The following is a 22,960-nucleotide window of genomic DNA, read 5'->3' as shown; positions in this document are numbered from 1 at the left end:
AAATCTCAACACAACATTGAGATCCCACGGTGCCACTGGAGGCACAAAAGGAGGCTGTATGTGCAGCACCCCTTTCACAAATGTCTGAACTTCAGGTACTGAAGCCAGTTCTTTCTGGAAGAATATCGACAGGGCCGAAATTTGAACCTTAATGGACCCTAATTTTAGGCCCATAGACAGTCCTGTTTGCAGGAAATGCAAGAAACGACCCAGTTGAAATTCCTGTGTAGGGGCCTTCTTGGCCTCACACCACGCAACATATTTACGCCAAATGCGGTGATAATGTTTTGCGGTTACTTCCTTTCTGGCTTTTACCAGAGTAGGGATGACTTCTTCTGGAATGCCCTTGTCCTTCAGGATCCGGCGTTCAACCGCCATGCCGTCAAACGCAGCCGCGGTAAGTCTTGGAACAGACAAGGCCCCTGCAGTAGCAGGTCCTGTCTTAGAGGTAGAGGCCACGGTTCGTCCGTGAGCATCTCTTGAAGTTCCGGGTACCAAGACCTTCTTGGCCAATCCGGAACCACGAGTATAGTTCTCACTCCTCTCCTTCTTATGATTCTCAATACTTTCGGTATGAGGGGCAGAGGAGGGAATACATACACTGACTGGTACACCCACGGCGTTACCAGAGCGTCCACTGCTATTGCCTGAGGGTCCCTTGACCTGGCGCAATATGCTGACAGTGCTATCACATGATTTTCCGCCCAGCGAAGAATCCTTGCAGTGTCTGCCATTGCCCTCCTGCTTCTCGTGCCGCCCTGTCTGTTTATGTGGGCGACTGACGTGATGTTGTCCGACTGGATCAACACCGCCTGACCCTGAAGCAGAGGTTTTGCTTGAATTAAGGCATTGTAAATGGCCCTTAGTTCTAGAATGTTTATATGAAGAGATGTTTCCATGCTTGACCACAAGCCCTGGAAATTCCTTCCCTGTGTGACTGCTCCCCAGCCTCTCAGGCTGGCATCCGTGGTTACCAGGATCCAATCCTGAATGCCAAATCTGCGGCCCTCTAGTAGATGAGCCCTCTGAAGCCACCACAGGAGAGACACCCTTGTCCTTGGCGACAGGGTTATCCGTTGATGCATCTGAAGATGCGATCCGGACCATTTTCCCAGTAGATCCCACTGAAAAGTTCTTGCATGGAATCTTCCGAATGGAATCGCTTCGTAAGAAGCCACCATTTTTCCCAGGACCCTTGTGCACTGATGCACTGAGACCTGTCCTGGTTTTAGGAGGTTCCTGACTAGCTCGGATAACTCCCTGGCCTTCTCCTCCGGGAGAAACACCTTCTTCTGGACTGTGTCCAGAATCATTCCTAAGAACAGTAGACGTGTCGTTGGAATCAGCTGTGATTTTGGAATATTTAGAATCCATCCGTGCTGACTTAGCACTACCTGAGATAGTGCCACTCCGACTTCTAACTGTTCCTTGGTTCTTGCCCTTATCAGGAGATCGTCCAATTAAGGGATAATTAAGATGCCTTTTCTTCGTAGAAGAATCATCATTTCGGCCATTACCTTGGTAAAGACCCGAGGCGCCGTGGACAATCCAAACGGCAGCGTCTGAAACTGATAATGACAGTTTTGTACTACAAACCTGAGGTACCCTTGGTGAGAAGGATATATTGGGACGTGGAGATAAGCATCCTTGATGTCCAGCGACACCATATAGTCCCCCTCTTCCAGGTTCGCTATCACCGCTCTGAGTGACTCCATCTTGAATTTGAACCTTTTTATGTAAGTGTTCAAAGATTTTAGATTTAATATTGGTCTCACCGAGCCGTCCGGCTTCGGTACCACAAATAGTGTGGAATAATACCCCTTCCCCTGTTGTAAGAGGGGTACCTTGATTATCACCTGCTGGGAGTACAGCTTGTGAATGGCTTCCAGAACTGCCTCCCTGTCGGAGGGAGACTTTGGTAAAGCAGACTTCAGGAACCGATGAGGAGGAAACGCCTCGAATTCCAGTTTGTACCCCTGTGATACTACCTGTAGAATCCAGGGATCCACTTGCGAGTGAGCCCACTGCGCGTTGAAATTCTTGAGACGGGCCCCCACCGTGTCTGAGTCTGCTTGTAAAGCCCCAGCGTCATGCTGAAGACTTGGCAGAAGCAGGGGAGGGCTTCTGCTCCTGGGAAGCGGCTGCATGGTGCTGCCTTTTTCCTCTTCCTCTGCCCTTGGGCAGAAAAGAGTGACCTTTTGCTCGCTTGTACTTATGGGAACGAAAGGACTGAGTTTGAAAAGACTGTGTCTTTTTCTGTTGATGTGAAGTAACCTGGGGTAAAAAGGTGGATTTTCCAGCCGTTGCCGTGGCCACCAGGTCTGTTAGACCAGCCCCAAATAACTCCTCCCCCTTATACGGCAATACTTCCATGTGCCGTTTGGAATCTGCGTCCCCTGACCACTGTCTGGTCCATAATGCTCTTCTGGCAGAGATGGACATTGCGCTTACTCTTGATGCCAGGGTACAAATATCCCTCTGCGCATCACGCATATATAGCAATGCATCCTTTAAATGTTCTATAGTTAACAGAATATTGTCCCTATCCAGGGTATCAATATTCTCAGTCAGGGAATCCGCCCATGCGACTCCAGCACTGCACATCCAGGCTGATGCGATTGCTGGTCGCAGTATAACACCAGTATGTGTGTATATACTTTTCAGGATATTTTCCAGCCTCCTATCAGCTGGTTCTTTGAGGGTGGCCGTATCAGGGGACGGTAATGCTACTTGTTTAGATAAACGTGTGAGCGCCTTATCTACCCTAGGGGGTGTTTCCCACCGTGCCCTAACCTCTGGCGGGAAAGGGTATAGTGCTAATAACTTATTAGAAATTAGCTGTTTTTTATCGGGGGAAACCCACGCTTTATCACACACCTCATTTATTTCCTCAGACTCAGGAAAAACTATTGGCAGTTTTTTCACACCCCACATAATACCCGCCTTTGAGGTATTTGTAGTGTCAGAAAGGTTCAATGCCTCTTTCATTGCCGTGATCATGTAACGTGTGGCCCTACTGGACATTACGTTTGTCTCGTCACCGTCGACACTAGATTCAGTATCTGTATCTGGATCCGTGTCGACCCACTGAGGTAGCGGCCGTTTTAGGGCCCCTGAGGGTGTCTGAGACGCCTGAACAGGCACTAATTGATTTGCCGGCTTTCTCATGTAGTCAACAGTTTTTTGTAAATTGCTGACATTATCACTTAATTGCTTAAACACAATCATCCAGTCAGGTGTCGACTCCCTAGGGGGTGACATCACTAACACAGGCAACTGCTCCGCCTCCACCTCATTTTCCTCCTCATACATGTCGACACACGCGTACCGACACACAGCACACACACCGGGAATGCTCTGATAGAGGACAGGACCCCACTTAGCCCTTTGGAGAGACAGAGGGAGAGTCTGCCAGCACACACCCAGCGCTATATATATATACAGGGATAACCTTATATAAGTGTTAATCCCTTATAGCTGCTGTTAATCTAGTTATTTGCTGCCAAAATGCCCCCCCTTCTCTTTTTTACCCTGAATCAGATGCAGTACTGCAGGGGAGAATCAGGGAGCCGTCCTTCCAGTGGAGCTGTGAGGGAATAATGGCGCCAGTGTGCTGAGGAGATAGGCCCCGCCCCTTCACGACGTCCTTAACTCCCGCTTTTTTGTGTAAAATGGCAGGGGGAAAAATACATCCATATAGCCCTGGAGCTATATGTGATGTATTCCTTTTGCCAGCTAAGGTATATGTGTGTTATATTGCGTCTCAGGGCGCTCCCCCCCAGCGCCCTGCACCCTCAGTGACCGGAGTGTGAAGTGTGCTGAGAGCAATGGCGCACAGCTGCGGTGCTGTGCGCTACCTTAGTCTTGAAGACAGGATGTCTTCTGCCGCCGCTTTCACCGGACCTTCGTCTCTTCTGGCTCTGTAAGGGGGACGGCGGCGCGGCTCCGGTGACCCATCCAGGCTGAACCTGTGATCGTCCCTCTGGAGCTAACGTCCAGTAGCCTAAGAAGCCCAATCCACTCTGCACTCAGGTGAGTTCGCTTCTTCTCCCCTTAGTCCCACGATGCAGTGAGCCTGTTGCCAGCAGGACTCACTGAAAATAAAAAAACCTAACTAAACTTTTATTCTAAGCAGCTCTGGAGAGCTACCTAGTTTGCACCCTTCTCGGCCGGGCACAAAAATCTAACTGGCTTGGAGGAGGGTCATAGGGGGAGGAGCCAGTGCACACCACCTGATATCTCAAGCTTTTATTTTGTGCCCTGTCTCCTGCGGAGCCGCTATTCCCCATGGTCCTTACGGAGTCCCAGCATCCACTTAGGACGTTAGAGAAATTATACAACAGTGGAGGGGGATAAATTGTACTCACCGCTGTCCCGATGTAGTGGCCCCGACACGCGCCGCACGCAGCGGTGTCCGGCCACGTATACTGTGCTGTCGGAATCTTCTGCCGACGGAGTGACCCTGACACGCGCCGCACGCAGCGGTGTCCAGCCACTGATACTCACCGCTGCCATGCTGCCGGAATCTTCTGCTGGATGGAGTGGTCCCGACACGCGCCGCACGCAGCGGTGTCCGCCAACTCAGGAGAGCTCAGTGTCTCCCTCAGCCGGGGCCCATCCCGAGCCGCACGCAGCTGCGATGGGACCCCACCGGCAGCTCCCGCGGTGCAGACTGGCAGTGGCAGAGCTGCCAGTCTGTGAGTGTGTGAAAGAAAAATAAAATAATAAAGAAAAAATAGAAAATTCTTCAGCTAAACCCAAGTGAACCAGCTACCTCGGGCACTAAACTAAGACTGGCTTGGAGGGGAGATAGTAGGGGAGGAGCTAGCCACAGTGTGAGAATTTTAAAGTGCCAGCTCCCAACTACTGCCTACTATTTCCCCATTGTAACTACGCTCCAGTGGCCCCTAGTGGATGAAGGAGAAATATATTTTTAAAGGGGGTGGGTTAGTCATCCAGGATAGAGAGGAATATATCAAAGAAGCCCATAAACAGTTGGGTAACAGGAAATTCTATCAGGTCTTGTTTGAGGACCCACCCCCTTTATGTAAGCGAATTCCGAACATTACTTCAGGATGCATTGGAAGACAGGGTTATATCCAGAGAGGAATTCAAATTTTTATTTCCTAATAATTCTACTATTCCGGTTTATTATCATTTGCCCAAAATGCAGAAGTCCCTTACCTCACCCCCGGGACGTCCTATTATTTCAGGTGTTAATTCCCTTACTTCTTTTCTTTCTGCCTATGTTGACAGCTATCTGCAACCCCGTGTCTCTCAGTTGAGGTCCCACATATGAGACACTATGAATTTGTTACAACTTATACAGAATATCAGTTGGAAGTTTTCATATTCATTTGCCACCTTAAATGTCATAGGCCTGTACACCAATATCCCACATGGGTTAGGTGTACAGGCCATTGCAAACAATATAGCTCAAGATGGGGGCCTCACTTAGAGACACGGGAGGTTTATTTTGGATTCTATTCAGTTTATTTTGTTGCACAACTATTCTCTTTTTTCGAACACATTTTATCGTCAAATTATGGGCACGGCCATGGAGACAAAGTTTGCGTTGAGCTACCCCACCCTATACGTAAGCAAATTAGAGGAGGTTAGTATGGGGTGGTGGGCACGGCGCACATCTAGTCCGCTATGGCCGATACATAGACAACCTTTTTATTATTTGGGATGGGGGCCCTGACACTTTCACTAATTTTGTTGATTATCTCAACAGCAACACTTATAATTTAACTTTCACGTCTATTTTTCATTCTACTAAGATTAACTTTCTGGATATAATCCTGGAGATAATAGATAACCAAATTCATACATCAAACTTTATTAAAGAAGTTGGCATTAATGCGTATTTGAATTACAACAGTACACATTACATTACATTACATTACATTACACACGTCATCCTTTTTGGGTCAAGCTGTTAGGTTCCTGATGCTCAGAACAAGGGAGATGTTGCGTAGTGAGTCCTGAGCACCAGAACGTGACGCTGAAATAAGGTGTGGTGTGGAAATAGCCCCTAGCACCCTACCTCCGTTGTTTTACCCATGTGGTCAGTTCACGCCTGAGTGACTATGGTTTCTTGGGCCCACGGCAGCCGCGTTTGAAGGGCGGATTATGTCTGCCCAACTCCGATGCCCCCAGGTCTTAGCGTGAGACAAGGCGTGAACCGAGACAGCAAGGGGACCTCTGACTAAAACAACAGAAAGCTAGGGGCTACTAACTACCCTAAAACTAAATATATGTGCGGCACGCCGCCAAAGGAAAAGAACAACCAAGGAAATGCTGTCCACTCGCCGACACAATACTGTTGTGTACCGGCGGTGACAGCATAAGCAGAACCCTCTGCAAAACACCAGTAACAAAATATAACCAAAGAATACTGCGGCCTAGGCCGACGGACGCGGCAAAGCCGCTACTCACGGAACCGGTACAAACACTGGCAAACGGACAGGAACCCCCAATGTAGCCAACACAGACTCTCAGAACCGGAGGACAGGCAGAATCCCAAACGACAGACCGGTGGACACCAAGAAGCCAGAAACTCGACTAGGCACAGAAAAAGCCACAGGACTTCTGGACAGGAGCACTTCACGGCAGGACACAGGAACCGACACAGGAACCAACACTGGAAGCAGCTAGACAGACACTGCTAGACAGGAGCTCAGGAACTGGCAGGGACCAGCTCAGAACGCAAGAACTCTGGAAGTCTAGAAACCTGGAAATATCACCAGCGTCTGTGAATTGCACTGAGCCAGCATATAACAGAGAGTCTTAATTAATTATGTCGTGCAGCTGCCCTGCTGCACAACTGAGAGGTGCAATCAACAGACAGGTGAGGCTGAACACATGGGAACAAGCTGCAATTACACAGACTCACCACTGGCAGCAAACAAGAATATTCTTAAACCAGAGCAATGGGAAAACCTGGCCTGCAAGACAACTATAAACATAAAATAGGAATGAACCACTACCTGTGCTTCATAACAGTACCCTTTCCTTAAGGGTGAACTCCGAACACCCCATGACACCCACGGGGAACATGAACAGAAGTATAACATAAAATACATAACCAAAAATGCAAAACAGGAATGAGCCACAGCCGTGGCTCATAACACAAGCCAACACTCTATTAGAAACTTTTAGAGATAAAGAATACCCACAATATTTATTGGATAAGGCATTGAAAGAGGTAATGGAGATTGATAGACAAACTCTATTTCACCCCAAAGATAAGAACTGTTTGAAAACTGATAATAAAGAATGGGCATTTGTTTCAAAATGTAAGTCTCAGTCAAACCAAATAAAGAACATAGTAAAGCGTAATTTTCGTATGCTTAGAAGTGAGCATGTGCTACATGATATATTACCCTCTAAACCTGATTTTGTTTTTAGGAAAAATAGATCTTTAAAAACACTTTTCGCTCCGAGTCAATTGAAAGTAGATGTTGTCAGTAATGAAAAAGATCAAATGTGGCACAAGGATGTTGAAGACGAGATTCATGTAACACCTTAGGAAAATAATCAACGGTGTAACCAAACATAGTGTCTCCAGACATTTTTTACATTGTCATAATAAAGATCCAACATCCCTTAGGATCACAGGTTTGGCGCATATCCCCAAAACAAGTAGAGGAGGGGATCTGTTTACAAAGTTATGCAGACAGGAGAGATTTTGGACTTTCCAGTTGAACTCATTGTTCCCTAGAGAACTGAATGAGGCACTGGAACTTAATGTGGTGTTATACGTATGTCATTAGGTTTAATTATGTAGAAATGATTCATAAGTATTATAATCTGCAAGTGTTATTACGTATCTAGGGTAGGGCGAGTGGGGCACGTGCCCTGGGCGCTTTGGCAGGCCCAGGAGAGGGGGGCGCCGCTGGTGGCCAGGGCATCATGCCCCACTCGCCCCCGTCAACCCTAAATGTGAGGGGAGGAGAGCGCAGCGTCTCTCCCTCCCCTCACCGCCGCTGCCAGCACTAGCAGCGCTGCTGTGTCCGGTCTCCGGCGTTAGCCAATCAGAGCTTGCGGACCGGCTCCTGATTGGCTGCCGGTCCGCGAGCTCTGATTGGCTAGCGAACCGGCGCCAGACAGCCGCCGGAGACCTGGAGCGGTGAGGGGACGGAGAGGCGCTGTGCTGCGCTCTCCTCCCCTCACATATCAACAACAAGGCAGCCGGTGAGTGACCGGGGGGGGGGGGGGGGGGGGTCGGCGGCGGTGGCGGTGGCTGTTCTATATTTGGCTAAAGACATGTCTGTGGTAAATGCTAAGGATCCTTTACAAATAAAACAGGGGTGAACCCACTTATTGGTGCAGATGGATGAAAGAGTGTCACTGTGTCAGCACTTGCACAGCATATAGAGTTTGTGAAATAAAAGTGTTAAAATACTGTGATGGGTATGAAATCACCCATCACAGTGTTCGCTAGCCAATCAGAGCTTGCGGACCGGCTCCTGATTGGCTGCCGGTCCGCGAGCTCTGGTTGGCTAGCGAACCGGCGCCAGACACGGCCGCCGGAGACGGGACGGGAGACCTGGACGGAGCGGTGAGGGGAAGGAGAGGTGCTGCGCTGTGCTATCCTCCCCTCACATAAGCGGTCGGTGAGTGAACGGGGGGGGGGGGGGGCACGGGCACAGTGGGGCATGTATCTGGCACCAAATGGGGCATGTAACTGGCACTGAGTGGGCAGAGCCGGCCCTAGCCAATATGATGCCCTAGGCAAGATTTTGGCTGGTGCCCCTAGCACCACCGCTGGTTCTACCTCTGACCTTGCACCTCTTTCCCAGCACCATCAACCCATAGCAGTCTTTAGTTTGGGGTTTGTATCCCCTATATTTTAAATAGGAACTGTTCGCACATTTGGCGCACAGCCCAAAAAGGGGGGTGTTTTTGCTGGGAAGGGGCATGGCCACACAATAGTAACCCCAATTCCAATTACACCACACAGTACTGCAACTTTATTCACATTTGATCATGCGATAGTGTCCATAATTCATATTACATCCCACAGTAGTATCACTTTACCTTATAAACGTTACTCCTCACAGTAGAGCCCCTTATTCACATTACATCACACTGAATTGCTCCTTATTCACATTACACCACACCATATTGCTCTTTATTCACATTAGACGACACAGTAGTGCCCTTTCTATACGCAACGCCACATAGTAGAGCACATTATACACATAATGCCACACAGTAATGCCCCTTACACATGAGACACATTATTAATGTCCTTATAAACATAATGCACCTTAAACATTATGACAACCTTTATTAATGCCCTTTTACACGTAATGTCCCTTACACATATGCTGCACATTATTAATGCCCTTATACACATAATGACACACATAGTGCCCCCTACATATTTGCGGCACATTATTAGTGCCCCTATACACATAATGACACACATACAGTAGTACCCTGTTACACATATGCCACACATTATTAATGCCCTTATACACATAATGACACACATAGTGCCCCTTACACATATGTTGCACATTATTAATGCATTTTTACATGACACACATAATGCTCCTTACACATATTCCGAACACTACTGCACAACCAACTTACTCACATGCACACAACACTCACACTGCCACTAACACTGTGACCACTGCCTCTGCTTGAATACAGATGTGTCCTCATAAATTTTGCCTCAGTGCTAACGTCGGGCACATTTTTTTAATGAAAATGCATCTTATTTGCATTGCTATGTGGCTAGGATGCACAAGCAGCTTCTGCTGACTAAAATGATATGCAGCATGCCTATATACTGTGTGAGACTGTGGCTGTATCTGCATATGAAATGCTACACACAGAATATAGGCATGCTGCATATCATTTTAATCAGCAGAAGCTGCTGATGCCCCTAGGCATACCAGATGCCCTAGGCAATTGCCTAGTTTGCCTATGCCTATGGCCGGCTCTGTGAGTGGGGCCTGGCACTGTGGGGCATGTAACTGGCACTGTGGGGCATGTATCTGGCACTGTCGGGCATGTATCCGGCACTGTGGGGCAATGTAACTGGCACAATGGGGCATGTATCTGGCACTGTGGGGCAATGTAACTGGCACTGTGGGGCAATGTAACTGGCACTGTGGGGCATGTATCTGGCACTGAGTGGGGCATGTATCTGGCACTGTGGGGCAATGTATCTGGCACTGTGGGGCAATGTATCTGGCACTGTGGGGCATGTATACGGCACTGTGGGGCAATGTAACTGACACTGTGGGGCATGTATCTGGCACTGAGTGGGGCAATGTATCTGGCACTGTGGGGCAATGTATCTGGCACTGTGGGGCAATGTATCTGGCACTGTGGGGCAATGTATCTGGCACTGTGGGGCATGTATCCGGCACTGTGGGGCATTGTATGTGGCACTGTGGGGCAATATAACTGGCACCGTGGGCCATTTTCAGTGGCCACACCCCTTCGGGAGTGTGGACGCCCATTTTTAGGCGGTGCGCGCACATCCTTCTTTTTGTGTTTTTTTTTTTGGGGGGGGGGGGGCGCGCGCCATTTTTCATCTTGCCCTGGGCTCCGAAAACCCTAGCTACACCTCTGGTTATTACGCTAATAGGGATAATAATACAAAAATGCAGATGTTCCCTGTTGAGTATTATAAAGGAGTAATTTGCTGTTCAGTCACAAGATGGCATCAGTTCCTAATGCTATTGAGAAATAGTGGTATACTTTTCTTTATTCCCCGTTTGGCATAAATATTAGATATGCATATATGTGACTCAGATTTTAGTTGTTAAAAAGGATTCCTCTGATGGAAGATAGACTCGATGATTAGGAGAAAGAAACCCATATATATATATATATATATATATATAGATATATAGAAGACAGATATAGATATAGATATATATATATATAGATAGATAGATATGTAGATATTTATATATTTTTAATTAATTCATTTATCTGTTTTTTAGATGTGTATTCATGTTTGCTTGCTAGCCCTAGTTATTTAGACATAAGGACATAAGGGTTGAATGGTCAAGGAGTTTATTATACGTAACCTTATGTAATTAAATGCAGAAATAGTGGGGCAGATGTATTAACCTGGAGAAGGCATAAGGAAGTGATAAACCAGTGATATGTGCAAGGTGATAAAGGCACCAGCCAATCAGATCCTAAATGTTAATTTACATATTGGAGCTGATTGGCTGGTGCCTTTATCACCTTGCACATATCACTAGTTTATCACTTCCTTATGCCTTCTCCAGGTTAATACATCTGCCCCAGTATTTCATATGTGAACGAAGAAAGAGATGTTGGATTGGTGTAAACAGGACAGATGATCCGTTCACGTGACGGGGGGGGGGGGGGGGGGGGGTGGATTATTGTGCCATTGGAGCATTGAAGGAGCTGGGTCATGTGACTGCTATATGTAATGCCACCCACTGCTATGTATCCCGCGCAGTGGCGGAACTAGCGAGCGGTGGGCCCATGTGCGACAAAATGGCTTGGGGCCCCCCCCCCATCCCATCCAAGTCCACCCCCTCACCCCTGGAGAGGATCTGGTGAGGGGGACCGGCTCAGGGCGAGAGAAATGGATACCTAGCAACAGTGCCGTAACTAGACATTTTAGCACTGTGCGCAAGGAACGGCATCGGAGCCCCACCCCTGCATGCAAAACAGGGGCAGTGCGCGCCGTAGGCGTGCGCAAAAATACATAGTGGCGTGGCTTCGTGGGGAAGGGGTGTGTCCACAAAATAATACCAATTCATAAAACGGTGCACAGTAGTCTCCATTATTCAAATTACGCCGCACAGTAGCACCACTACACCAGGTAGAGACCCTTTTACACCTTACGGCGGACAGATTCCTCTTTACACATTACAGCAGACAGCGTCCCCTTTTTACACATTACGGCAGACAGCATCCCCTTTTTTTACACATAACGGCAGACAGCGTGCCCTTTTTACACATAACGGCAGACAGTGTGCCCTTGTTACACATAGCGGCAGACAGCGTGCCCTTGTTACACATAGCGGCAGACAGCGTGCCCTTGTTACACATAGCGGCAGACAGCGTACACTTTTTACAAATAACGGCAGACAGCGTGCCCTTGTTAAACATAGCGGCAGACAGCGTACACTTTTTACACATAACGACAGACAGCGTGCCCTTGTTAAACATAGCGGCAGACAGCGTCCCCTTTTTACACATTACGGCAGACAGCGTGCCCTTGTTACACATTACGGCAGGCAGATTCCCCCTTTTTACACATTGCGGCAGACAGTGTGCCCTTGTTACACATTACGGCAGACAGCATCCCCCTTTTTACACATTGCGGCAGACAGCGTGCCCTTGTTACACATTACAGCAGGCAGATTCCCCCTTTTTACACATTGGGGCAGACAGCGTGCCCTTGTTACACATTACAGCAGACAGCGTGCCCTTGTTACATATTGCGGCAGGCAGATTCCCCGTTTTTACACTCCGCGTGATTAGGAGACCTGTAAGTTGTATTTAAACGTTGCTGTGTTTGCACTGTGTGTTGTGTGTGTCCTGATGACGGGGGGCAGTACCCCGAAACGTTGAATAAACCACCATGATTGTTTGAATTAATTCCAAGTCCGGGAGTGCCTCTATCTGTTCGAGTGTATGGTAGAGATGAGCGGGTTCGGTTCCTCGGAATCCGAACCCGCCCGAACTTCATTTTTTTTTACACGGGGCCGAGCGACTCGGATCTTCCCGCCTTGCTCGGTTAACCCGAGCGCGCCCGAACGTCATCATCCCGCTGTCGGATTCTCGCGAGGCTCGGATTCTATCGCGAGACTCGGATTCTATATAAGGAGCCGCGCGTCGCCGCCATTTTCACACGTGCATTGAGATTCATAGGGAGAGGACGTGGCTGGCGTCCTCTCCGTTTATAGAGAAGAGAGTGAGACAGTAGAGAGAGACACAGTAGTAATTTTGGGGAGCATTAGGAGGAGTACTAGTAGTTACTTGCTGAAGTGATAGATAGTGTGACTGTATTATCTGACTTGTGGGGGAGACACTGACAGTGGGGAGCAGTTAGAGTCTGAGAGCAGGACTCAGGAGTACATATAACGTACAGTGCACACTTTTGCTGCCAGAGTGCCACACTGCCATTGTGACCACACTGACCACCAGTATAATATATATTGTGATTGTCTGCTTAGGAGTACTACTTGCAAGTTGCTGATAGTGTGACCAGTGACCTGACCACCAGTTTAATAATCACCACCAGTGAGTTTAATATATATATATATATATATATACATATATATAATTGTATATAATATATATATAATATTGTATACAACCTACCCGTGTTTTTTTTTTTCTTTCTTCTTTATACATACTACTATAGTAGCTTACTGTAGCAGTCTGCGGTGCTGCTGAGCTGACAGTGTCCAGCAGGTCCGTCATCAGTCATTACATAATAAATATATATACCTGTCCGGCTGCAGTACTAGTGATATTATATATATATATATTGATTTCATCTCATTATCATCCAGTCTATATTAGCAGCAGACACAGTACGGTAGTCCACGGCTGTAGCTACCTCTGTGTCGGCAGTCGCTCGTCCATCCATAATTGTATACCACCTACCCGTGGTTTTTTTTTTTTCTTTCTTCTTTATACATACTACTATAGTAGCTTACTGTAGCAGTCTGCGGTGCTGCTGAGCTGACAGTGTCCAGCAGGTCCGTCATCAGTCATTACGTAATAAATATATATACCTGTCCGGCTGCAGTACTAGTGATATTATATATATATATATATATATATATATATATATTGATTTCATCTCATTATCATCCAGTCTATATTAGCAGCAGACACAGTACGGTAGTCCACGGCTGTAGCTACCTCTGTGTCGGCAGTCGCTCGTCCATCCATAATTGTATACCACCTACCCGTGGTTTTTTTTTCTTTTCTTTCTTCTTTATACATACTACTATAGTAGCTTACTGTAGCACTCTGCGGTGCTGCTGAGCTGACAGTGTCCAGCAGGTCCGTCATCAGTCATTACATAATAAATATATATACCTGTCCGGCTGCAGTACTAGTGATATTATATATATATATATTGATTTCATCTCATTATCATCCAGTCTATATTAGCAGCAGACACAGTACGGTAGTCCACGGCTGTAGCTACCTCTGTGTCGGCAGTCGCTCGTCCATCCATAATTGTATACCACCTACCCGTGGTTTTTTTTTTCTTTCTTCTTTATACATACTACTATAGTAGCTTACTGTAGCAGTCTGCGGTGCTGCTGAGCTGACAGTGTCCAGCAGGTCCGTCATCAGTCATTACATAATAAATATATATACCTGTCCAGCTGAAGTACTAGTGATATTATATATATATATATTGATTTCATCTCATTATCATCAAGTCTATATTAGCAGCAGACACAGTACGGTAGTCCACGGCTGTAGCTACCTCTGTGTCGGCAGTCGCTCGTCCATCCATAATTGTATACCACCTACCCGTGGTTTTTTTTTTTCTTTCTTCTTTATACATACTACTATAGTAGCTTACTGTAGCAGTCTGTGGTGCTGCTGAGCTGACAGTGTCCAGCAGGTCCGTCATCAGTCATTACATAATAAATATATATATCTGTCCGGCTGCAGTACTAGTGATATTATATATATATATATATTGATTTCATCTCATTATCATCCAGTCTATATTAGCAGCAGACACAGTACGGTAGTCCATGGCTGTAGCTACCTCTGTGTTGGCAGTCGCTCGTCCATCCATAATTGTATACCACCTACCCGTGGTTTTTTTTTTCTTTCTTCTTTATACATACTACTATAGTAGCTTACTGTAGCAGTCTGCGGTGCTGCTGAGCTGACAGTGTCCAGCAGGTCCGTCATCAGTCATTACATAATAAATATATCTACCTGTCCGGCTGCAGTACTAGTGTGATATAATATATATTGATTTCATCTCATTATCATCCAGTCTATATTAGCAGCAGACACAGTACGGTAGTCCACGGCTGTAGCTACCTCTGTGTCTTTTAGTTGTGCCTATTAAAATATGGAGAACAAAAATGTTGAGGTTCCAAAATTAGGGAAAGATCAAGATCCACTTCCACCTCGTGCTGAAGCTGCTGCCACTAGTCATGGCCGAGACGATAAAATGCCAGCAACGTCGTCTGCCAAGGCCGATGCCCAATGTCATAGTACAGAGCATGTAAAATCCAAAACACCAAATATCAGTAAAAAAAGGACTCCAAAATCTAAAATAAAATTGTCGTCGGAGAAGCGTAAACTTGCCAATATGCCATTTACCACACGGAGTGGCAAGGAACGGCTGAGGCCCTGGCCTATGTTCATGGCTAGTGGTTCAGCTTCACATGAGGATGGAAGCACTCAGCCTCTCGCTAGAAAACTGAAAAGACTCAAGCTGGCAAAAGCACCGCAAAGAACTGTGCGTTCTTCGAAATCCCAAATCCACAAGGAGAGTCCAATTGTGTCGGTTGCGATGCCTGACCTTCCCAACACTGGACGTGAAGAGCATGCGCCTTCCACCATTTGCACGCCCCCTGCAAGTGCTGGAAGGAGCACCCGCTGTCCAGTTCCTGATAGTCAGATTGAAGATGTCAGTGTTGAAGTACACCAGGATGAGGAGGATATGGGTATTGCTGGCGCTGGGGAGGAAATTGACAAGGAGGATTCTGATGGTGAGGTGGTTTGTTTAAGTCAGGCACCCGGGGAGACACCTGTTGTCCATGGGAGGAATAGGGCCGTTGACATGCCTGGTGAAAATACCAAAAAAATCAGCTCTTCGGTGTGGAAGTATTTCACCAGAAATGCGGACAACATTTGTCAAGCCGTGTGTTGCCTTTGTCAAGCTGTAATAAGTAGGGGTAAGGACGTTAACCACCTCGGAACATCCTCCCTTATACGTCACCTGCAGCGCATTCATAATAAGTCAGTGACAAGTTCAAAAACTTTGGGCGACAGCGGAAGCAGTCCACTGACCAGTAAATCCCTTCCTCTTGTAACCAAGCTCACGCAAACCACCCTACCAACTCCCTCAGTGTCAATTTCCTCCTTCCCCAGGAATGCCAATAGTCCTGCAGGCCATGTCACTGGCAATTCTGACGAGTCCTCTCCTGCCTGGGATTCCTCCGATGCATCCTTGCGTGTAACGCCTACTGCTGCTGGCGCTGCTGTTGTTGCTGCTGGGAGTCGATGGTCATCCCAGAGGGGAAGTCGTAAGCCCACTTTTACTACTTCCACCAAGCAATTGACTGTCCAACAGTCCTTTGCGAGGAAGATGAAATATCACAGCAGTCATCCTGTTGCAAAGCGGATAACTGAGGCCTTGACAACTATGTTGGTGTTAGACGTGCGTCCGGTATCCGCCGTTAGTTCACAGGGAACTAGACAATTTCTTGAGGTAGTGTGCCCCCGTTACCAAATACCATCTAGGTTCCACTTCTCTAGGCAGGCGATACCGAGAATGTACACGGACGTCAGAAAAAGACTCACCAGTGTCCTAAAAAATGCAGTTGTACCCAATGTCCACTTAACCACGGACATGTGGACAAGTGGAGCAGGGCAGGGTCAGGACTATATGACTGTGACAGCCCACTGGGTAGATGTATGGACTCCCGCCGCAAGAACAGCAGCGGCGGCACCAGTAGCAGCATCTCGCAAACGCCAACTCTTTCCTAGGCAGGCTACGCTTTGTATCACCGCTTTCCAGAATACGCACACAGCTGAAAACCTCTTACGGCAACTGAGGAAGATCATCGCGGAATGGCTTACCCCAATTGGACTCTCCTGTGGATTTGTGGCATCGGACAACGCCAGCAATATTGTGTGTGCATTAAATATGGGCAAATTCCAGCACGTCCCATGTTTTGCACATACCTTGAATTTGGTGGTGCAGAATTTTTTAAAAAACGACAGGGGCGTGCAAGAGATGCTGTCGGTGGCCAGAAGAATTGCGGGACACTTTCGTACACCACGTACAGAAGACTGGAGCACCACCAAAAACGCCTGAACCTGCCCTGCCATCATCTGAAGCAAGAAGTGGTAACGAGGTGGAATTCAACCCTATATATGCTTCAGAGGTTGGAGGAGCAGCAAAAGGCCATTCAAGCCTATACAATTGAGCACGATATAGGAGGTGGAATGTACCTGTCTCAAGCGCAGTGGAGAATGATTTCAACGTTGTGCAAGGTTCTGCAACCTTTTGAACTTGCCACACGTGAAGTCAGTTCAGACACTGCCAGCCTGAGTCAGGTCATTCCCCTCATCAGGCTTTTGCAGAAGAAGCTGGAGGCATTGAAGGAGGAGCTAAAAGGTAGCGATTCCGCTAGGCATGTGGGACTTGTGGATGGAGCCCTTAATTCGCTTAACAAGGATTCACGGGTGGTCAATCTGTTGAAATCAGAGCACTACATTTTGGCCACCGTGCTCGATCCTAGATTTAAAACCTACCTTGGATCTCTCTTTCCGGCAGACACAAGTCTGCTGGGGTTCAAAGACCTGCTGGTGACAAAATTGTCAAGTCAAGCGGAACGCGACCTGTCAACATCTCCTCCTTCACATTCTCCCGCAACTGGGGGTGCGAGGAAAAGGCTCAGAATTCCGAGCCCACCCGCTGGTGGTGATGCAGGGCAGTCTGGAGCGACTCCTGATGCTGACATCTGGTCCGGACTGAAGGACCTGACAACGATTACGGACATGTCGTCTACTGTCACTGCATATGATTCTCTCACCATTGAAAGAATGGTGGAGGATTATATGAGTGACCGCATCCAAGTAGGCACGTCAGACAGTCCGTACTTATACTGGCAGGAAAAAGAGGCAATTTGGAGGCCCTTGCACAAACTGGCTTTATTCTACCTAAGTTGCCCTCCCACAAGTGTGTACTCCGAAAGAGTGTTTAGTGCCGCCGCTCACCTTGTCAGCAATCCGCGTACGAGGTTACTTCCAGAAAATGTGGAGAAGATGATGTTCATTAAAATGAATTATAATCAATTCCTCCGTGGAGACATTGACCAGCAGCAATTGCCTCCACAAAGTACACAGGGAGCTGAGATGGTGGATTCCAGTGGGGACGAATTGATAATCTGTGAGGAGCGGGATGTACACGGTGATATATCGGAGGATGATGATGAGGTGGACATCTTGCCTCTGTAGAGCCAGTTTGTGCAAGGAGAGATTAATTGCTTCTTTTTCGGTGGGGGTCCAAACCAACCCGTCATTTCAGTCACAGTCGTGTGGCAGACCCTGTCACTGAAATGATGGGTTGGTTAAAGTGTGCATGTCCTGTTTATACAACATAAGGGTGGGTGGGAGGGCCCAAGGACAATTCCATCTTGCACCTCTTTTTTCTTTCATTTTTATTTGCGTCATGTGCTGTTTGGGGAGTGTTTTTTGGAAGGGCCATCCTGCGTGACACTGCAGTGCCACTCCTAGATGGGCCAGGTGTTTGTGTCGGCCACTAGGGTCGCTTAGCTTACTCACACAGCTACCTCATTGCGCCTCTTTTTTTCTTCTTTGCGTCATGTGCTGTTTGGGGAGTGTTTTTTGGAAGGGCCATCCTGCGTGACACTGCAGTGCCACTCCTAGATGGGCCAGGTGTTTGTGTCGGCCACTAGGGTCGCTTATCTTACTCACACAGCTACCTCATTGCGCCTCTTTTTTTCTTTGCGTCATGTGCTGTTTGGGGAGGGTTTTTTGGAAGGGCCATCCTGCGTGACACTGCAGTGCCACTCCTAGATGGGCCAGGTGTTTGTGTCGGCCACTAGGGTCGCTTATCTTACTCACACAGCTACCTCATTGCGCCTCTTTTTTTCTTTGCGTCATGTGCTGTTTGGGGAGTATTTTTTGAAGTGCCATCCTGCCTGACACTGCAGTGCCACTCCTAGATGGGCCAGGTGTTTGTGTCGGCCACTAGGGTCGCTTAGCTTAGTCATCCAGCGACCTCGGTGCAAATTTTAGGACTAAAAATAATATTGTGAGGTGTGAGGTATTCAGAATAGACTGAAAATGAGTGGAAATTATGGTTTTTGAGGTTAATAATACTTTGGGGTCAAAATTACCCCCAAATTCTATGATTTAAGCTGTTTTTTAGTGTTTTTTGAAAAAAACACCCGAATCCAAAACACACCCGAATCCGACAAAAAAAATTCGGTGAGGTTTTGCCAAAACGCGGTCGAACCCAAAACACGGCCGCGGAACCGAACACAAAACCAAAACACAAAACCCGAAAAATTTCAAGTGCACATCTCTAGTGTATGGTAGGGGGTTGGCAGGCCCCGGGAGAGCACCCTGGCAAGGTATTGCATTGTTTTCCATGGAGTGCCGGCTTTTGGATTTTGGTATATATAATATATATATATATATATATATATATATATATACTGTGTATGTATAGTACTTTTTAAAGCTAATTGAAAGATACAAGTAAAATAAACAACTGTCTTCTACTGAGTACCAAAGTGCCAAACAAAATGAGACTGTGGTGAAAGTTCTGTACATATATAAAGGATATATTCTTCAATTTCCCATCCAATTCTCTTGCAGTTTGTTCCAAATTGTTTGTAATCATCTAGAAACAGAAGAAATATCTTAGCACATTGTGTGTATGTCCTGCATAGTATCTCAGCGACTTTATTTTTAATTATCCAAAATGCTATTGCATTGCATGTCTTTGTGTCTTAGGTTTTACACTAAAGCCCAGGGTTGCACTACCCCTCTGGCACATCTAGCAGATGCCAGAAGGGCCGATGGGCTGGTCCGGCCACACAGAGAGACCGGGTTGACCGAGCAGCTTATCCTCCCAGCACTTTGCTCAGCCGCCTGGCATAGAGAGATGGGGGCGTGACATTAGGCAAGGTCCCTGTGACCTGCAGTATGCCCCCGTGAGCTGTCACTATGCCCCATTTTAGTGTGCGTCCACACAATTAAATGCCAGGGCTGTCCCTGCTAATGTCTCTCCCCTAGGTGTGATACCTTCCCTGGGTCCCCATTGTCTGCTCTGTTTAGCATGGTACCAGCACACCTTGGTAGCAGGGATCTCTGTGGATCACCCTCACTGCTACTCAACTTATTTCTTAGCATGAGAAATACTATGCAGAAACTCTAAATAAACAATCCTTTCAGCCCTCCACCATGCCAAAGTGCTTTCTCAAGTCTCACCATCAGTCTTCAGAGCAGCTGCCACCATCTCCACACACTTGTCTCTCACAGAGTCACCTGTTGCATAGCAGGGTGCTAAAAGTGCACATGAAGGAGGACTGCTACAAGTGGGGGAACTTGCCAACACTCCACTTGGTCTACAGTATAAAAATAACATTTTATTTAAAAGTGAAAATATATAACTTATCATTTCCGTTATACTTTAAAACTTTTGTCACCTTTCCTCTATGGTATTTGTAGAAGATTTGCTGGATCCATTGTGAGCTCCAACATTTGGGGAACCAATAGAGTTTTTCCTGTAGAGAGCAGGAAGTGGGGAATGGTTAGCTAGTGATTGGTCCAAACAGAGATAAAGCTAAACATTTGATTCCAATAAGTTACATATTTACCTGTCTTCTTTGGTGTTACTTGAACTTTTGCATGAAGCAGATGATGACGGGAGTGAAGCGTTCAAAGAGAGTCTCCTATTGGATAATTATATAATGTAGAGGTTAAAGTCAGTCAGTTTACTGGCAGTTCCTGCAACTAATTCTCACCTTTCTGGCTTCTTAGAAGAATGAGATAAAGACTGGAAATCAGTAGACTGGCTCCTGCAAAGAGTACAGTGATATACTATTGTACCATATGAACAAACACAGCAGACAAACAATCTCTACATTGGAAATAAGTTAAATTGACATTAAACCCCTGTCCACTGTAACAAATCAAAAAATTAATTACTATTATGATGACAGTTTAAAACTATACTATATATGTTATCATGTAGATTAGTATTACTTTAATCTTATTTTAGCAAGTATTTCTGCAGCAGGTTACATTGGTTTCCACAGGTAAACATTGGGGCTGTAGAGTGGATCTGGATCCAGAGGCACCAACAGGCAGAGCTTTAGCTGTCCCATGATGCATAGGGGCAGCAGCAGCAGGTCACTGAACAGAGGGGCTGCACTGTGCAGCCCTGAAAGCTTTTCATCTAACAGAAATTTACTTTGTTATTTCAGCTGGCAACACTGTATGTCAGTGTGACATTCAGTGCTGCAGCTCCATCACCTCCCAAGCGGCACCGCACACACCCGTTGGCCTGGTTCCCGGGTACCAGAGGCGGAGGCGTCCCGACTTAGGCACGGTCGCAGACTGCTCTCCTGCATCACGTGGCTGCCAAGGGGATGAGGTAAGAAGGTCTCCTAGGCAGGACCCGCCATTACACTGCGATGCGTCCGTGGTCTGGGGAGATGTACCGCGGCACTGGCGTGGACACTGTCACTGGGCATGGGCCCCATTAGACCACCAGGGCATTGGAGCACAGGTCAGGTGTATTAACCTGGGCCGTAACTAGCTGTGTGCAGAAGGTGCATTGGCTACAGTGCATATGTCCTGTGGGCGCACCTTCCACACACACCCCGAGTGGCCGCTTATTCCCCCTGCTGACAGCCACATTTCCCGATCCCCCTCCCCTGTGTGCTCTTGCAGCATCTGGCGCCCGCGGCCAAGCTCTGAACAGCGAAAGCCTCTGCCGCATACAGTCAGTGGCAGCACTGGCTATCACTAAATGCCCCCATGTACTGCGCTCCCGTGGCCCACCCCTGTGTACTGCGCTCCCACAGTCCGGCCCCTCTCTTGGCCTGTGTACTGTGCTCCCGCGTCCCCCTCCCCCTCTCTTGGTCCCCGTGTGCTGCACTCCTTCGTGCCCCCCCTCTTGGCCCCCCGTGTGCTGTGCTCCCGTGGCCCGCCCCCTCTCTTGGGCTGCAGTGCAGTATACAGAGGAAGCGCTGGGCCAGGAGCCGGCAGCAGCACAGCCACAGGAAAAAGGAGAAATCATGTAAGTGGCTGTATAAACACTACACTACATTACAGTACACTACATTATGCTACATTACACTACACTACAGCACACTACACTACACTGCAGTACACTACACTACAGTACAGTACACTACACTACATTACACTACACTACACTACACACTAAGGGTAAGGAGGGGGGATGTAAGATACTCTACCTGACGTAATGTGTAAAAGGGGATTCCACCTGCTGTAATGTGTAAAAGGGAGCTCCGCCTGCCATAATGTGTAAAAGGGTGCTCTGCCTGCCGGAATGTGTAAAAGGGTGCTCTGCCTGCCGGAATGTGAAAAAGGGGTCTCTACCTGGCATAATGTGTGATAGGGGCTCTACATGGAGTAATGTGTAAAATGGGGCTCTACCTGACGTAATATGTGACAGGGGCTCAACCTGGCGTAATGTGTAAAAGGGGTTCTGCCTGGTGAAATGTGTGCAAATGGCGCTACTGTGCGGCGTAATTTGAACAATGGAGACTACTGTGCAGTGTAATATGAATTGGTATTATATTGTGGCTACGCCTCTTCCTCATGAAGCCACGCCGTACATTTTGTTTGCATGCCTGGCCCTATTTTGAATATGGGGGGAAGGGGACACCGATGCTGTTTCTTGCACACAGCGCCAAATTGTCTAGTTACGGCACTGGTATTAACACCAGTTTAATGGGGCTCCATAGTACCTGGGGTGGAAGACCAGCATAGGGGATGCGGTGTTTGACCTGTAGGCCCTCCACCGGCCCAGGGTGCCATCTCCTGCAGATTTCCCGCCCTGGAGCTGCTTCACTCGCCCTCACTCCCTCACAGAGACTCTGGGCACCATCTTAACAGCATAGCAGCAGCAAGTCTCCGGGATTGCTGGGCATGGTCTCCCATGTAAAGCCGCCTGTGTACAGCGCTATGTCTTTACATTCACTTGAGTATC

At 47.5% G+C, this 22,960-nt stretch overlaps 1 protein-coding gene across 2 annotated transcripts in view; it reads right to left on the bottom strand.

The window, feature by feature from the left end:
• Positions 1-22,960, bottom strand: part of LOC135038305 (transcription elongation factor A protein 3-like) — a 150,418-nt gene that overhangs the window by 19,638 nt on the left and 107,820 nt on the right. For both annotated transcript variants that reach the window (XM_063954639.1, XM_063954640.1), the window contains 5 exons: positions 20,742-20,795; positions 20,595-20,669; positions 20,424-20,501; positions 20,206-20,342; positions 19,559-19,615 (listed from right to left, as the gene is read on the bottom strand). In XM_063954639.1, coding sequence (XP_063810709.1) covers positions 19,559-19,615; positions 20,206-20,342; positions 20,424-20,501; positions 20,595-20,669; positions 20,742-20,795 — 401 coding nt within the window. The remainder of the gene's footprint in view (positions 1-19,558; positions 19,616-20,205; positions 20,343-20,423; positions 20,502-20,594; positions 20,670-20,741; positions 20,796-22,960) is intronic.

The sequence above is a fragment of the Pseudophryne corroboree genome, chromosome 2 (assembly GCF_028390025.1).
Source record: "Pseudophryne corroboree isolate aPseCor3 chromosome 2, aPseCor3.hap2, whole genome shotgun sequence".
Taxonomy (NCBI): domain Eukaryota; kingdom Metazoa; phylum Chordata; class Amphibia; order Anura; family Myobatrachidae; genus Pseudophryne; species Pseudophryne corroboree.
Note: the sequence above shows the minus strand (reverse complement) of the source record. Positions and strands in the feature narration are given on the sequence as shown.